At 37.7% G+C, this 16,409-nt stretch overlaps 1 protein-coding gene across 4 annotated transcripts in view; it reads right to left on the bottom strand.

The window, feature by feature from the left end:
- Nucleotides 1–16,409, bottom strand: part of GABRB2 (gamma-aminobutyric acid type A receptor beta2 subunit) — a 240,240-nt gene that overhangs the window by 116,936 nt on the left and 106,895 nt on the right. For all 4 annotated transcript variants that reach the window (XM_003781981.2, XM_012807493.1, XM_003781982.2 and 1 more), the window contains one exon: nt 1,349–1,431. In XM_003781981.2, the coding sequence (XP_003782029.1) occupies nt 1,349–1,431 (83 nt within the window). The remainder of the gene's footprint in view (nt 1–1,348; nt 1,432–16,409) is intronic.

The following is a 16,409-nucleotide window of genomic DNA, read 5'->3' as shown; positions in this document are numbered from 1 at the left end:
CCTCTTGGGGGTGGGACACAATTATAAGAGGAACTTTACCTAAAAAATGCAAGCAGCATAAGCTGGTTCTTTGTACCCTCCATGAATCCCCAACAATGGCAAATAATAATAATTATAAATTACAAAAGAATTTGAACTTTGAAGAACACTTATATTCTCTAAATTATCACGTAAGTTAAGATAATGCTGCACATAACATGATCCTAAAGTTGTGCGTGTAAAATTAATCAGTGAAACTCTATAGACCAATTTCATTAAATAGTTCTGGAAGACAAAGAGCTAATTTGAAAATAATGATGATTTGGAATCCCATCATGCAATAAGATTCTTCAAAAATACATGCAAATGTAATTATCCCTGGAAATCATCTCTTGAAATGGGTAAAAATGCCCACAATGTGTCATAAATGTCATACTTCTGCTCTGAGCAGTGACTCAGAGTCACGCTGCTTACCACAGCTTACATTTCTCACAAAGGCTGAGAGTATCCTCACAGCAGTCCAGTCACTTATTGTCTACAATACTGGATATAAAATTGTAACTTCCAATTATTTGGTGGGATAAAGTATGAAAGCATTGCAAAGAAGTGACAGAGAAAAGAGATGCAAAATGCTCTCCCCCTGAAACCACTTCCCTAGGTGACCTCTGAAATGGAGATGGTACAACATTTTAGCCCACCCAGTAACATGGGTGACGGAACCATCGACCCAGAAGCTAAAGCCATGGCCTGGAAAAGCAACTACATTGCAAAAAAGTCAGTATATTAAAAAGAAAGAACACACACAGACACACACACACACATATCCCAATCTTGCCCATCCTATGGCCTTCAGAAAAATAAAAAATGTACACACTGAAAACATTCCCTCAAAACAAACAAAAAAACATTCCATTAAACTATACTCTGTGAATGTGACAACTAATCTGGAAGGCCACATTTATCCTACAATTACCAAAAGAGAAAGCAGATGAGCGGCAACCACAGCATGGACATCTTGTGACACACTGCCACCTCCACCTATTTTCCCAAGCTTCTTCTAGCTGTTTGCACCAATTCCATATTTTAAATGCCTGAAATAGTCCTTGGTATTTTTCCAGGCTCTTCACATTCTCCTTTTATTGCCAGATTATTCTTCCTTAAACATCTCTCCCGAAGATTTAGAGAGGAGACCAAGATTGTAGAGGCATTATTGAGGGAAGGAGCTGTCAGTGCTTCCCTCCTCCAAATCGGGTGTCCTAGCAGAGCCTTTGCAGAATCTGTGGTCTGAATATAACCTGAGTAGGAGTCCTCTGCCTAAGGAGAACCTTAAATCACAGTTCAATCTAGCTGAATTTTCAGAATGACTTACAGCTTTCAATTTCCAAGGTGCAGTTCTGTTCATCCAGTGGGTACCGCCTTAGATCCATCATGCAGGCAGCTGTGGTTGTAATTCTGCAGAAGAAATAGCAGTAATATGTGTTATTAGTATATCTATAATTGGAGTTGGAAATTTAAATCCAACTATCAAAGTGGAGACTGATTTAGCCGAAGCTCTAATGAAAAATACTGACACCACTTTGCCTAAGCATTTTCCTTTATGGGTATCATGCTGATTTATAAAATGAAGAGACTGGACTAAATCAGTATTTCCCACAGTGTGGTCCATTAATTACTTGTACCAAAATCACCTGAGAGCGTTCAACAGGCTTCCAGAATGCCTGGAGGTGAAACAAGGTGTTTCCAGTTCTGTATCTTACAAGCATTGGTGGTGCCTGATGAGCAAAGAATCCCCACCCCTTCTCACCTTGGTTTTCTTGTTTCTTTCTCAAGACACTACCAACCTTGACCCATCATTTTCACCTTCCTATCCATAGTACCGTACTCTACCAGTGTGCTCATTCAACATAAAAGCAGCCTTTCATCTACCACCTGATTTGTTATGTCCCAAGTAATCTGATATTCTCATGACCCCTTAGAGCAGGGGTCCTCAAACTTTTTAAATAGGGGGGCCAATTCACTGTCCCTCTGACCATTGGAAGGCCGGACTGCAGGGCCCGGGATGAGTTGGCTACTAAGCAGGACAGTCAGGGGCAGCAAAAACACCCGGCGAGCTGGATAAACATCCTCAGTGGGCCGCAGTTTGAGGACGCCTGCCTTGGTATTTCTTCTTAGGGTCTGGCAGAGTTATTTGAAACTCTTAGTACCCTTATTATTTTATCACAGGAAAATAAATATGTTCCTGCAATTTATGATTTTTTGCCATTATTTTTCTCTAATCTGTCTGTGGAATACCTAGAATCCCCCCCCCAAAAAAAACCCCTAAAAAACAAAAAAACATAGAGTTCCTGAAGATTTATCAACTTGTGTTTTTAGATCAATGAGACAGCATAAGATCATGAAATAACACAAAGTTTTAGAACACCATGGATGTTGGCATGAACTCCAACGTTATGTAATGAATCTAACAGAGGGCCTGGCACATAGTAAACCCTTTAAAAATTCACATCTGCTGCAGGACACTAAGTGTGGGAGTTAATATTGAATTTGGCCAACGTAGGCTTAATCTACTGTGAGGGGTTATTATGAGCTCTAGCTTGGGAGAAACTATCTACAACTAGACCTTTTTTATTACAAAAAAAATTTAGACAAGGCTTAAGCCAGTAATCCAGTGGATGGACTCTGCAGAATTTCTCAGGCAGGTGTGAGAGTCTTGCCCCTTAGTTGCAGAATGAAAAGATGTGATTAATTTAATGTAAACCATTCTTGCCTCCTGATTTTGATTCCTCTTTCATTAAGATTTGTGAATTGTTGATTTTTGTTTTTCTTTTTCTATGGCTCATGTTGCTGATTCCGATTCCTTTATTTTTTTTCACCGAGTGTCGCTGGCTACCCTGCATCAAGTCCTGAACACCTGCACTGCCTCCCTCAGAGTCTGTGTTCCCACGACTCCTGCGTCACCGTGGCAGCTCAGTCCCCCAGCCTCTCCAGGTGCCTCCCTACTCTCCAAGATCAACACAACAGAGAGTCTTTTAAAAACATAAATTAGACTTCATCTTAGTGACAAAAGTCTAAAGTCCTGGTTATGGCTTACTATGCCTTAAACATCCTAAATATTAAACACTAAATATTATAACTCCTTTTTTTTTCCTTCTTGGAATCATCTCATACCATATTCCCACACTGTGTCGTCACATTTGTTCCCTCTACCCAGGACATCTGTCTCCCTGATCTTCACAGAGACCCCTCTCCTTCTGATTTTTCACCTCAAAAGTCCTCCATGCAATCCACCCAAAGCATTTGCCTTTACTCAGGCCTCCTTGTTAGCTTTCTGTTTATTTCTCTCAAGCAATTATCACAACCTGAATTCATCTTGCTTAATTTTTAAAGAACTATAGTATTTCTCTCAACAAATTTTAAGCTGTTAAGAGCACAGATGTTCTTCTATTCAGTGTTAAGTCGCCCAATACATATCTATTGAATGAATAAATATGTGAATTAATAAAGACGCTAACAGTTGGCTTTACTTGGCATAAGTTTTTCCATTTTGAGGATTATTTTAAAGCCTTACTTCTCTTCTTTTTTATCAATTTACAATTATAATGTGTCTTAAGTTGTAAAGGTTCTTTTCGTATTTTTAACAATGGTAAATTTGAATCCATTTAATTAACATTACATAAACAGTACCCGAGTTTATCTTATCGCATTGTTTGTTTCTGCTTTTATTGAGACTTACCTAATTCCTATATTCCATAAATTCTATTAAAGCTAGCATTCACATTTTACTCTTTCCTCAGGTTTCAAAAATGACAACTTATTTTTAACTCTGTGACAGTCGGCTGCATATTTCACTGGTCCCCTGGTTTTTTTTTTAATTTCTGTGTGTGACTTTATATGTAGATACAATCAGAACTGTCACCAACATACAGAGGTCACTACTCTACAGAAGAGAAATTGTTCATGGAAATAGGATTAGGTGTATGAAAGATACACCAAACACAAATGCTATTTATGTTAAATGGCAGAAATAATCCCTGTCTTGAGAAACTAGAGAAAATTAACTTCATCAGGTAGGAGGAATACAAAAGATATGAAAGTTGCAAGGGCACACATACAACAAGAAAGGAGAGAGCCAAGGACAGAAAGCCTGACCGTGTAAACCAGTGAAGTTTGCAATTGCTACAAATTGTGATTCATACTTTCTTCTGACACCTATTCATGGCAACTAACATTGGTGGACTACTGCTGCAAACACAAAATAATAATAATAATAATTTGACTAATGCTATTGCATGAGCAACAAGTTATGCTCATATTTTAAAAATAAAGTAAAAGAAAGTGGTTTTCTTACAACAATATTCTTATGGAGGCCAGCACTTTACTGGATTTTTAAAAATGGTATAATTCATAAAGCTAAAAACATATTAGAAATGTCTGTCAATATTTATACAACATCTCTAAGTGTCTCTTACTGGATCAAAACAGGAACTCTGGAGCCAAAAGAATCCATTGGAAATCCGGCTCATAGAGACAAGGATGAGTGACCTTAAACTTGTCACCTGCATTCTCTGACACTTGGTTGCCCCATCTTGAAAATTTTAATTAAAAACTTTCCATCCTAGTTCATTGTGAGATTAAATAAGGAAAAAATTGTAACTTATAAAATGCTCTATAACTTTTGTTCTAGTTATTACTCCATGTTATTGAGCAAATACAGTGATAACTCATTTAATCAGAGGATATCTAGTAGTCTGAGTATGTTTATACACTCGAAGTGTTTATATACACGGAGACATATACACACATATACACACACACTTATAAGCAAAGCAGAGATGAATGTACATAGCTCCCCAATATGTAAATGTGCAAAATAAATAATTACTCCATAATTGTCTATGGAGCTCTGTAAAACTAAGTATAGATTTATAACAGACCTGCATCTATTTAAGGTGCTTTATAAGATCAGGGACCAGATCTGTTTTTGCCACAGTTGTATCTCTAGCCATTTGCTAAGTATCTGGTACTTAGCTAGGTTGCTAAGTCACCAACACAGGTTAAAATAGTAACAACAGTAAATAAAACAAAGAGACGAATCCATAAGCATTTTCAAAATGAAGATTTTGACACGATTCCCTATATTAAGTTCCTGATTTGACTAGGTAAAAATTCTCTAATCAATGCATTTGTTCTTTTTTCGTTTTCAGATTAACATGAGGGTACAAATATTAGGCTACAATGTTAATGTTGTTAGGTAAGGTCCCTGCTGTAGTTGTGCCATATACCCTTACACTGTGCTCATTAGGTGAGAGTGCACCAATCCCCTCTCTGCTTCTCTCTTCTGCCTCCCTCCTCCGAGCTTGAGATAAATTGTGTTTTTCTCATGTATGGGCATGTATTAGTGTGCAAATCAAACCCACCCCCTGATATCACCTAACCCCAGTGAGAATAGCCAACATCACAAAGTCCCACCCAAAGCTGCAGGTGCTGGCATGGATGTGGAGAGGGGAACACTTTTACACTGTTGATGGAATTGCAAACTAATACAGCTTCTTTGAAAAGAAGTTTGGAGAATCCTCACAGATTTCAAAATAGATCTGCAATTTGATTCTGCAATCCCATTACTAGGTATCTACACAGAAGGAAAAAGAAATCATTTATCATAAGAACTTTTGCCCAAGATTATGTATCATAGCTCCATTTACAATCACCAAGATGTGGAATCAAACCAAGTATCCATCAAACCATGAATGGATTAATAAATGTGTATACCCTGGAATGCTATTCAGCCATAAAAATATGGAGACTTTACATCTTTTGTATTAACCTAGAATTGGAGAATATTCTCTTTAGCAAAGTATCACAAGAATGGAAAAGCAAGTATCCAATGTATTTGATAGTAACATGAAGCCAGTAGATGAACTAATTCTCAAATAAATTTGAAATTTAAAATTGTTCTTATAAAACAAGCAATCCTGAATGAGTCTTGCTCAGAAAACCACAGGGATAAGCATCTAAATATGTTCTTTGAGACTTTTAGACTTATAAGAGGGCTGAGTTTCTATAGGAATAAGCCAACGCAACAAGCATACTATGAGATTTTCATCAAAATGCCTTTCTGAATCATGCCAAACACCATTAATTGGCCTTAAATAAATCAACACCACTATTAGAAGTCTTTGAAGTGAGGTTAGTAACCCATTGTGCAGGTATCTTGATTAATTTTTAAGACTATTATGAAATATACAGAGACATCACTGTCTTCAGTCAAAAGAAGCAGCCCATCAGGCCTCCAGAATGGGTCTTATTTAGCTATAGCAAATCATCTATAGTTTAAAGTGGAAAATGTGCCCTCCTGCATGGGCACATTCTATTGCATGATGAAGTCTGCCTTGGGGATCTGCCAATAGTATGACTGGGCAAAAAGATCTTTGGGTAAACTTTTTTTACTTAGGCATTGGGTACTGTCATCCGAAAATTACTCCCATCATGAAATACTAACATAGAGCAAGAAACAATCTTGCCTAAAACAGACACTACAGATGCCTAATGGGCATCTATAGAATCAAGAAATACAGAATCTAAGACAGAATTTTCTACCAAATCCATAATAGATACTTTATAGTGTAATTGGCTGAAATTTAGTGTTGTCACCATATCATTCCCAATGTGGATCAGAATAGCATTAAGTAATAATAGACACCTTTGTCCCCTACTCAATATAAAAAAAAATTATAATCAAGTTGACACATCTCGGACCTTTCAGCAGACTCTTTAAGAAGGGCTTCAAGAGCTAAAATATGTGTTCAAACATGTACCTAAATATCATAAACATATTTTTAGGATTTCAACCAGAGATTATAAGAAAGTGAATTCGAACATTTATTTTGTTGATTTCTTTATCTTGACAACCATCTAATTATTCCATACAAAAATTTTTTCTGACGTCTTTGTGTATTGAAAAAATTGGACACCTTACCCCCCAATTATATTCAAAACATATGATCTAATTCACAGCATGCTTTTACTTTGCTTAAAATGTACATTTACCTAAGGGAACAACTTAATCCAATTACAAAGATTGAAAGAATCCTTTGGCATCAGTAGCTATCACTACTAGAGAAAAGTAAACGTGTTACAAAGGTCAATTATCAAAAAATATAGAAATATATTTGTGCAAGCTATAAAATAAGCTAATTTAAAAACTCAGCTTGGGGAAGGATCCAAACACATGGATCCCTTTAAGCATCAGCGCGTGAAATGAAATTTTAAAAAGTTCTAGAGAGCTCATCTGAGCCCTTTCCCCATTGATAAAATATAAAAATTAAAAAGCAAAAAAGTGTGTTTTCACAATCTTCAAAAGACTTGATATTATTCTGTGTCTCAAAACCATTTCAGGTAGGAAAATAAATTAATTTCTGATTTATATCTCCTACTATACTCTTACTTTTTTACAGCAGGTACATCATCGCTGCAGGGGTCAAATGACTTTCACTTTGACATTCTCACTCACAGCTAAAATACCTAATATTAATTGATCACTTACGAAGTCCCAGATACTGCGTAGTGTTACTGGAGGTAAGTCATGTCATTTAATGGGAAGTAAGTCCTTTCATTGTTCCCATTTCATAGATGAGAAAATTAAAGCACAGAAAGAATGATTTTCTCTGAGGGTCACACAATGAGTGATAAGAGTTAGAATTTGAATCGGGGATGTCTGACCCCAGAGCCCACATACTTAGCAAGTGCGCTGTAACTAACTAGCCAGTTGACCTTGCTAAGGTCATTTGGCTTCTCTGGAGCACTGGTTCACTTCTCATACAACAAACAAGCTTAGAAATTCCATAATCCTATGAAAATACACTGCATGTTCTGTGACCTTGTGTATTTTGTAATTTTGTTTTACCCACACATTGAAATGCTGTATTTCACAGCTGTTCATTCTGTTTTAGTCAATTATGTAGATTAGCCCACCCCAGACATGCAAATACGGGCCTCTCCCCAAGGAGTCCCACTTAATATTTTCCCCTGATTGAAGGTCTCCCTTAGCATTTTTCACCATTCTATCCTCTTGATTTACCTCCACAGAGGCCTTCTGCTCAAATTAAAATCTCCAAGACTCATGCATAATTGTTTTTAAAAGCTCTTTAAAAGTCCTCATATAGAGTCACATGCTCTAATAATGCTCAACTTTGTAATCACCAAAAAAAGTAAGATTGCTTGCAATCATGTTCCCATTTGATAAATCATGCATTTCAGATTAGAGCTATTTGTACTCTTCTGCAGCTGTTTGGCCTTCTGTGACTCTGGTTTTCTGGAATCTTATCCTGCGCAAAGATATTGTGACTATTAAAGGGCTACAAAGGTTTATGCCACAAATGCAGGCACAATTATGAAAGACATTCCCTTAAATAGCACGCCTGTGGAACCAAAACGGCAGTATCTAACACATCTCATTTGGGGAGTGTATAAATACTACTTGATCAAAAATATAAATAGATACAGACATATCAACGTCAGGCTTTGTTATTCTTCTGTTGTCATTCCCCTGTTGACTAAGCTTTCCCATATTACATTACTGGTGGTCTCACCTACAAATCCCATGCTTATCTCAGAGGTAAGAATATCCTCTCTGTTGTCCAAGTTCTGGCTTTCAGGAAATCTGCTCTGAGAAAAAAGTAATCTTTCTATTTTTTGACTTATAATCTAACAACTGAAATCTGACTTCAGATCATGGTAAGAGATAGAGTGGAACCAGACTATCTTACAGACTAGAAAGACATATGAAAAGATTTGAGCTCTCTGATTATTTCAAAAGCGATTTTCTTTTCACACTTTAAACAGTGTTTCAATATGCTGGATACATTTTACAGCTTTTATTAAGGAATATCTCCAATTGTTTAATTTGATGTGTGACATATTAGAGAATTGTACCTTGTTAGGACAAATTCATAACTTTTATCAATCATATGATTTTCTTTTTAACAAATTTTAAAAAACCAATGGCTTGTGGATGTTGAAGGATAGCTGACCAGTGACAGACTAAGTTACAATCTCAGCTGGGTCTCTTTTGACTTCTTTCAAATACTTTCCAAATATTATTTTAAAATAGAAACTATACATGCTGTTATCTTTCTCTGCTCCTAACCCGCCAGTTTCAATTTCTACCCTTAACCACCAAGTTCTGTGTCCCTAAAACTTGAGCTTTTGGCCCCCCTGGACTCATAGTGAACATGACCAATGAGGAGTCTGGGTGTAGGGGTGGAGTGAGCTCAGGGAGACTGTGTCCTCGGCTCCCTGACTGCAGAACCTGTCTCCAGGGTCCCCTGACCATGTCTCTTCTTTCTCCTTTAAGGCAGAAGACTAGGAAGCTGACAGGTACCTACTGATACCATCTCTAGGAGAAAGAGAGTGCTGTTCTTCTCTTTGTAAATAGCCCCTCAAACGACCCCATTTTCAGCTTACCACCTGCTTCCTGTCAGGTCCCTGGCTGATAGAGTAGATGATTGAAATGTATTTAAAATCAGAATTTCTTCTAGTTACGCTGTCAAAGAGAAATGTAGACCCATTCCATTCCTGGGTCCTTTGTCTTAGGATTTTGGAGGTGAGGGAATGGAGTTCCCTCTATCTAAATGAATGCCCCCTTCCTATTATTCTGGTCCCAGCTCATCGCAGCCAACCTAAGAAGGCTTCTCCCACGGCTAAATCAGCCTTCCGTCCCCCTCCACTGGCTACTGTCTCATCCTCAATTTTATTGTCTTCATCATATTGTCATTATCTAAAATTGTTCTATGCACGTATTTGCTTACTTGGTATTTTCTGTCTCTCCTAGTTGATTCAGAGTCTAAGATCAGGTTCTCCAGAAGCAGACCCTGAAAGATGTTTATTAAGAATCATCAGTTGTTGAAGATTGGGATCCCTCAAACTACCACCTATAATGTAAGCCTGGCAGAGCCTAAGCCATCCTCACAACGGAATTCTGGCAGGAGTACTCCCATTAGAGTGACCTCACAGAACACAAATGGCCTTTATGCTCCTTCCTTTCCCCCATCACTACAATTCACACACCTTCGTGGGATAGGCAGCACCAGCAACTAAGGAAAAAACATATATGAAGAATATTTTTTCTCTCTCTGAGTAGAGCGCCTGGTGGGAGTTCAGGGGGCATCTCTTTGAGTGGTTGATCCAGCCTCTAACATGCCCGCCCATGTATTTTCCTTGCAGTACTTGGTTGCCATTGTGATAACCTTAACCACTCTACCAAAGAAGGTTTTATTGTTATTGCTATGATGCTGTCATTTTTTAAACATGAAAAATAAATCACTTAAAAGTTCCCTCCTGTCACATGCTGCCAATTCACGGTGCACCTGTGGCTCTGGGAACTCTACAAACACTGCCGTTTCAGGCCTCTTTGCCCTTCCACTGTCTAATGGCAAATGTTTTCCATCCAAATGGTATTTTTTGCTATTTAAGAGTTATGTCCTTTACCGAGAACAAGCAGTAAACATGTGGAAGAATGCTTAATACCATTAGAAACCACAAATTTGCATTAGAAGTACAAATTAAACCATGACAATTATTGCTTATATAAGCAGCAAAAAAATTAAAGGAATTATAATATCTAGTAGAACAGATTCTGCAGGGGAACAGATCTTCTTGTACATGCTGTTGGTAGGGCTGAAAGCCAGTATAAACTTTCTGGAGGCCGAGTAATTAAAACCATTAATCAAAACCCACCAGGTATGCAAACCTTTGCTCATAAAATTCCACTTAAAGGAATTAATGTGAAGACAAAATGCTACAAAACTGTCTGTAAAGATTTTAACTGCAACTTTATAACTGGGCACAAAATGGAACCATTCTATATAATTGAGAGATGAATAGATATATAATATACATATAAGGGTGTTTAAATGAATTTTGATCTGGCCACATGATGCAATAAAGAAATACTGAAAAGAGTGAGGACATGGGAAATTTTCTTGGTAAGGTAAAAGAAAAAGCATATTAGAAAGCAATTTCTACAGTATTAGTTTACAGGTAATTAAAGAGGTATATTAAACATACCAAATAAGCCGTGGGAGCATAGTTGATTTTTATTTTCTTATATTTTCTGCAGTTTTGCTATTTCTATTATACAATGATATTTTTTTTCTCTCTCTGGAAAATGTTACTATGAGAATTTCCCTGGGTAAGTTTCACCCAAGACTATTCACGAGGACTAACCTACCCTCTTTGCAGTAGCACGTACACTTATAGGAGATACTCACACTCCATGGGTTGGAATGTCACTCAGCGTCACTCTGCCTCCGTATAGTGCATGTGCCATTAAAATACAGGTGGAACATCATCGCTCGATTACAGGTTATCCAGCTAGGAAAGATGATTAAATGGAATCTACACAAATATCCTTCTGATGATTGAATTCCTCCATCAGATCTCTGCAATTATTATTCTAAGAAATCTCTCCAGCGATTTCAAACTCATTCTCTCTGAATCTATTCTATCTTTGAAAAGCTATGATTACCAGAATGTTTTCTCTATATTTAACAGTTCCATTTTTTAATTGCAAATTATTCATTCATATACTTGCAGTGCACAATTAAAAGACTGTATAGCTTTGTGTCTGGAGAGTATTTGTCTTTTTTTTTAGGGATTCATAAGAGTTTTTGACATTTTGTTGTCATCAAAGCTATCAATCATTTAAATTTTTTCTAACACTGCTTTGTGTCAGGAAAATCCTTCTTTGTCCTGAGGTAAGATAAATATTTCACTACAGACATTCCTCCTCCTATTATAATTCAATTTATTGCACTTGGAGATACTGTGTTTTTTACAAATTGAAGATTGATGCAACTCTTTGTCTAGCAAAAGACAGTCCTCACTGTTTCTCCAATTGCATGGACTCACTTCCTTCCCCATCCCACATTGTGGTAATGCTCACACCATTTCAAATTTTACATTATTGTTATATCTATTACAAAGATCTATGATTAGGGATCTTTGACGTCTCTGTTGCGGTTGTTTTGAGGCACCATGAATCAGATGCATATAACACAGGAAATCTAGTGGACAGAAGTTCCATGTGTTCTGACTGTTTCACTGAATGAACATTTTCCCATCTCCCTCCCTCTCCCTATTCCTTGAGACCCAACAATATTAAAATTAGGCCTTTGAATCACCCTACAATGGACTCTATGTATTCAAGTTCAAAGAAGAATCTCACATCTCTCACATCAACTCAAAAGCTAGAAATGATTAAGCTTAGTGAGGAAGGCACGCCAAGAGTTGAAACAGATTGAAAGCTAGTTCCCTGAAACCCGTTAGCCAAGTTGGGAATGCAAAGGAAAAATTCTTGAAGGAAATTAAATGTGCTCCTCCAGTGAACACAGGTATGATAAGAAAATCAAACAACTTAATAGCTGATAAGGAGAAAGTGCTAGTGATCTAATAGAATAGCCACAACATCCCCTTAAGCCACAGCCTAATCCAGAGACAAGCCCTACTCTGTTAACCTCTAGAAAGGCTGAGGGTGATGACGAAGATACAGAAGAAAAGTCTGAAGGCCGCAGAGGTTGGTCGATGTGGTTTTAGGAGAGAGGTATCTCCATACCAGAAGTGCCAGGTGAAGCAGCAAATGCTGATAGAGAAGCGGATTATACAAAAGATTTAGTTAAGACCACTGGGAAGGGCAGCTACAGTCGACAACGGAGTTTTGTTGTAGATAAGACAATTTTCTATTGGAAGAAGATGTCTTGTGAGACTTGCATAGCTAGAGAAGAGAAGTCAGCGCCTGCTTCCAAGTTTCCCAGCTCGGGCTGACTGTCTTGTTAAGGGGCTAAGGCAGCTGTTTGCTTTACATCGAAGCCAATGCTCTTTTGCCATTCCAAGAATACTGAGGGCCTTTAGAATTATGCTAAATTTACTCTGTCCACGTTCTAGAAATGGAACAACAAAGCCCAGAGGACAGACGTCTGTAGCATGGTTTACTACATAAGCATTCTAAGCCCACTTTGCAGACCTACCTCTTAGAAAACAAAGATTATCTTCAAAATATGGATAATGCACCTGGTCACCCAAGAGCTCTGATAGCAATGCACAAGGTTTTATGCTGCTATCACTACATCCATTCTGAAGCTGATGGTGCAATAAGGAATTTTGATCTTCAAGTCTTATTAGTTAAGAAATACATTTTGTAAGGCTACAGTTTCCATAGATCATGATTTCTCCGATGGATCTGGGAGAAGCACATTGAACAGCTTCTGCAGAGGATTCACAGATGAATTCATCCAGATCCCTGGATGCATTTAAGAAGATTTGTGATTCAGTGTAGCAACATTAACTAGAATTTGGAAAAAGTAGATTATTACATTCATGAATAATTTAAAGGAGCTCAAGACTTCAGTAAAGAGTGTCACTCCATGTAGGGCAGAAACAGTAAAAGAAGTGCGGTTAGAAGCAGAGCCCGAAGATGTCACTGAATTGCTGCCATCACATAATGAAACATGAATGAATGAGGCAGAGCGAAGGAAGGAGTTTCGTGACTTGGAACCTAGCCCTGCTGAAGACGCCCTGAACATTGCTGAACCAACAACAAAGGATTTAGAATGTTACATAAACTTAGTGGGTAAAGCGGTGGTGAACTCTGAGAGGATGGATTCCAATTTTGAAGGAAATTCTACTGTGGGTAAAGTGCTATCAAACAGAATTGCATGGTACAGAGAAGTTTTCATGACATGAAATGAAGAGTCAACTAGTGCACAAGCTTCGTTGTTCTTATTTTTAGAAACTGCCACAGACACTCAACCTTCAGCCACCACCACTCTCAGCAGACTTCCTATCAAGGCAAAACCTTCCACTAGCAAAAAGATTATGACTTGCTGAAATTATCAGGTGATAATTAGCATATTTAGCAATAAAGTATTTATTAATTATTTATTTTATTCATTTATTTATTTTTTTGAGACAGAGTCTCTCTATGTTGCCCTTGATAGAGTGCCATGGCGTCACAGCTCCCAGCAACCTCAAACTCTTGGGTTTAAGTGATTCTCTTGCCTCAGCCTCCCAAGGAGCTGGGACTATAGTTGCCCACCACAACACTCGGCTACTTTTGGTTGTAGTTGTCATTGTCGTTTGGCAGGCCTGGACTGGGTTCAAACCTGCCAGCTCTGGTGTATGTGGCTGGCACCCTAGCCACTGAGTTATAGGCGCCAAGCCAGCAATAAAGTATTTTAAAATTCAGATACATGCAACTTTTAGACACAATACTATTACTGCGTAATAGACTGCAGTATCATGTAACCACAATATTTACTTACTTACATTGGAATACAATACTTACTTACATTGGAAAACAAAAAAATAGTGTATGACTCACTTTATTGTGATATTTGCTTTACTGCAGGGATCTGGAACCATACCAGCAGTATTTCTGAGGTATATCTGTATATTTCTATCTGTTTTGTGGTTTCAAAACTTACAGTTAATCCTTAAATATGCCATGGATTGGTACTGAAATATTGTATGCAATGAGGACATAACCTACATTTTTCATAGAAATGGTGGGGTACCATCTTTCTCCTGGCACACTGTCTGCTTTTTTCCCCAACGGTAATACGTGGAGGTAAGAATGTGAGCAAACCAAGATTCTCGTAATTGCTCACACACAGGCCCAGAGGTCAATAACACAGGTGCTATAATTCAGCAGTGCTGGACTCAGGTCCTGGTTGGGCCTCTTGCTGTGTGACCATGATACATGAAAAGGACCTGCTAATATGGAAAAGGTCTTTCTGAACCATGAAAAATTATTTATTCAGAATTACAGGGAAGGCGTACACAGGAATAACTTTCTTCTGACTCATGGAAATCATGTAAGATCTTCAGAAGCATTTAATTATAGATGGAATGGGGTTTAGAAGTATGTGGCGGAGGGCACCTCTTCTGAGTCAGAGCAACTAAAAGCTGACACTGCCAGAGTCTCTTCCAACTGGAAATCCAGTAAAACAAAAACACCTAGGAAACAAAATCAATTTCCTCCAAAACACATCTGTGATGCAGGTTGTTTAAAAACATAAGAAGAAAAGAAAAAAAAAATCACCTTGTACCGAAATGGTGGAACATTTAGTAAGACATTCAGTTGACTAAACAAATTAAAGCACAATGAAATGAATCATAATAAAAACAAACTGGGGCTTATTTTAAAGAAGAATTTCAAAGAAGCAGAAAAGGGGGCAGCACCTGTGGCTCAAAAGGTTAGGGTGCCGGCCCCATATGCCGGAGGTGGAGGGTTCAAACCCAGCCTCCGCCAAAAAAAAAAAAAAGAAGCAGAAAAGGCACACAGAAAACACCATAAATACTTATGGTGAATATTACACACAATTTACAATACAGGTCACAAAACTATTATTATAGGACACTGGCAAAAAGGTGAGGATAAAAACAATCACACCTGATCAATCCCTGCTTAAAGAAAGAAAATTGGTAATCAATGATACCAGAAGGTAAAATAAATGTGGGACTGTTTTTACACAAACAAGTTTATCTCATCCAAGCTGGAAAATGGGAACAGGGGTGAAAGAATGAGGGATAGTCAACCAAATTAATGACTAGTCATATTGTGAAAATTTCTCCCAATGTCCCATCTTAACCTCTGTCTTTTCTCTGTTTCTCTAAAAAGAAAAAAAAAAAAACCAGCAAAATAGCCTCATAATTCAGAAAATATTACTGGGTATTAAAACCTGACAATTAATTGTTCAAGAAACGTCTGGCTGAGCTAGCTCCACTGTTGTAACAAGAGAGGAAAGAAGAGACTGATAGATGTAATAACAACCTCCATTTATATGGAGGGCTCAAGGGAGTAATGATCAGCTGTTCACATTTTCTGCGCTGGACCAAACAGGAAGCTTTGGTCATAAATTCTAACACGAAGGACAGGAGGATTTAGGTTAAATAGAAAGATGACTTGGCTGATAATGAGGGCTGTAAAAAAAAAAATGAAATGGCTCTCTAGGGTAGACAGTAGATTTTCCTTTCTGGAGATGCTGTGTAAAGCACAGTCTCATCTATCCGGGTGATGTAGGCAGGGCCTTCCCACAGCAGGGGAATGGCCTCCGTGGGGGTCTGTACTTTCTAGTTCACTAAAGCAGCCTCTATTTTAATTCCCAGCAATTGAAGCAAATACCTAAATCCTTTGCAGCCTCAGCATACCTTTGTTAATTTAGCCTGTAATGGATGTTAGCTTAACAAAGCAGGCAATAACTTTAAGGATTGCTAAATATAATTCCATAACTAAAGAGTTGTAATGCAGCCTAGAAACATTAAAATATTTCAACACACACTTAATGACAAGAGCTAGGTAAAGATATATTTCTGCCAGGTAATTATTGATAAAATGGTTTAGGAGTATTCTCAGAGCACTGGGATGCACATTACAT

The sequence above is a fragment of the Otolemur garnettii genome, unplaced genomic scaffold, assembly GCF_000181295.1.
Source record: "Otolemur garnettii isolate 467f Iridium unplaced genomic scaffold, OtoGar3 scaffold00003, whole genome shotgun sequence".
NCBI lineage: Eukaryota > Metazoa > Chordata > Mammalia > Primates > Galagidae > Otolemur > Otolemur garnettii.
The sequence above is the reverse complement of the archived record's forward strand: the minus strand, read 5'-3'. Positions and strand labels throughout refer to the sequence as shown.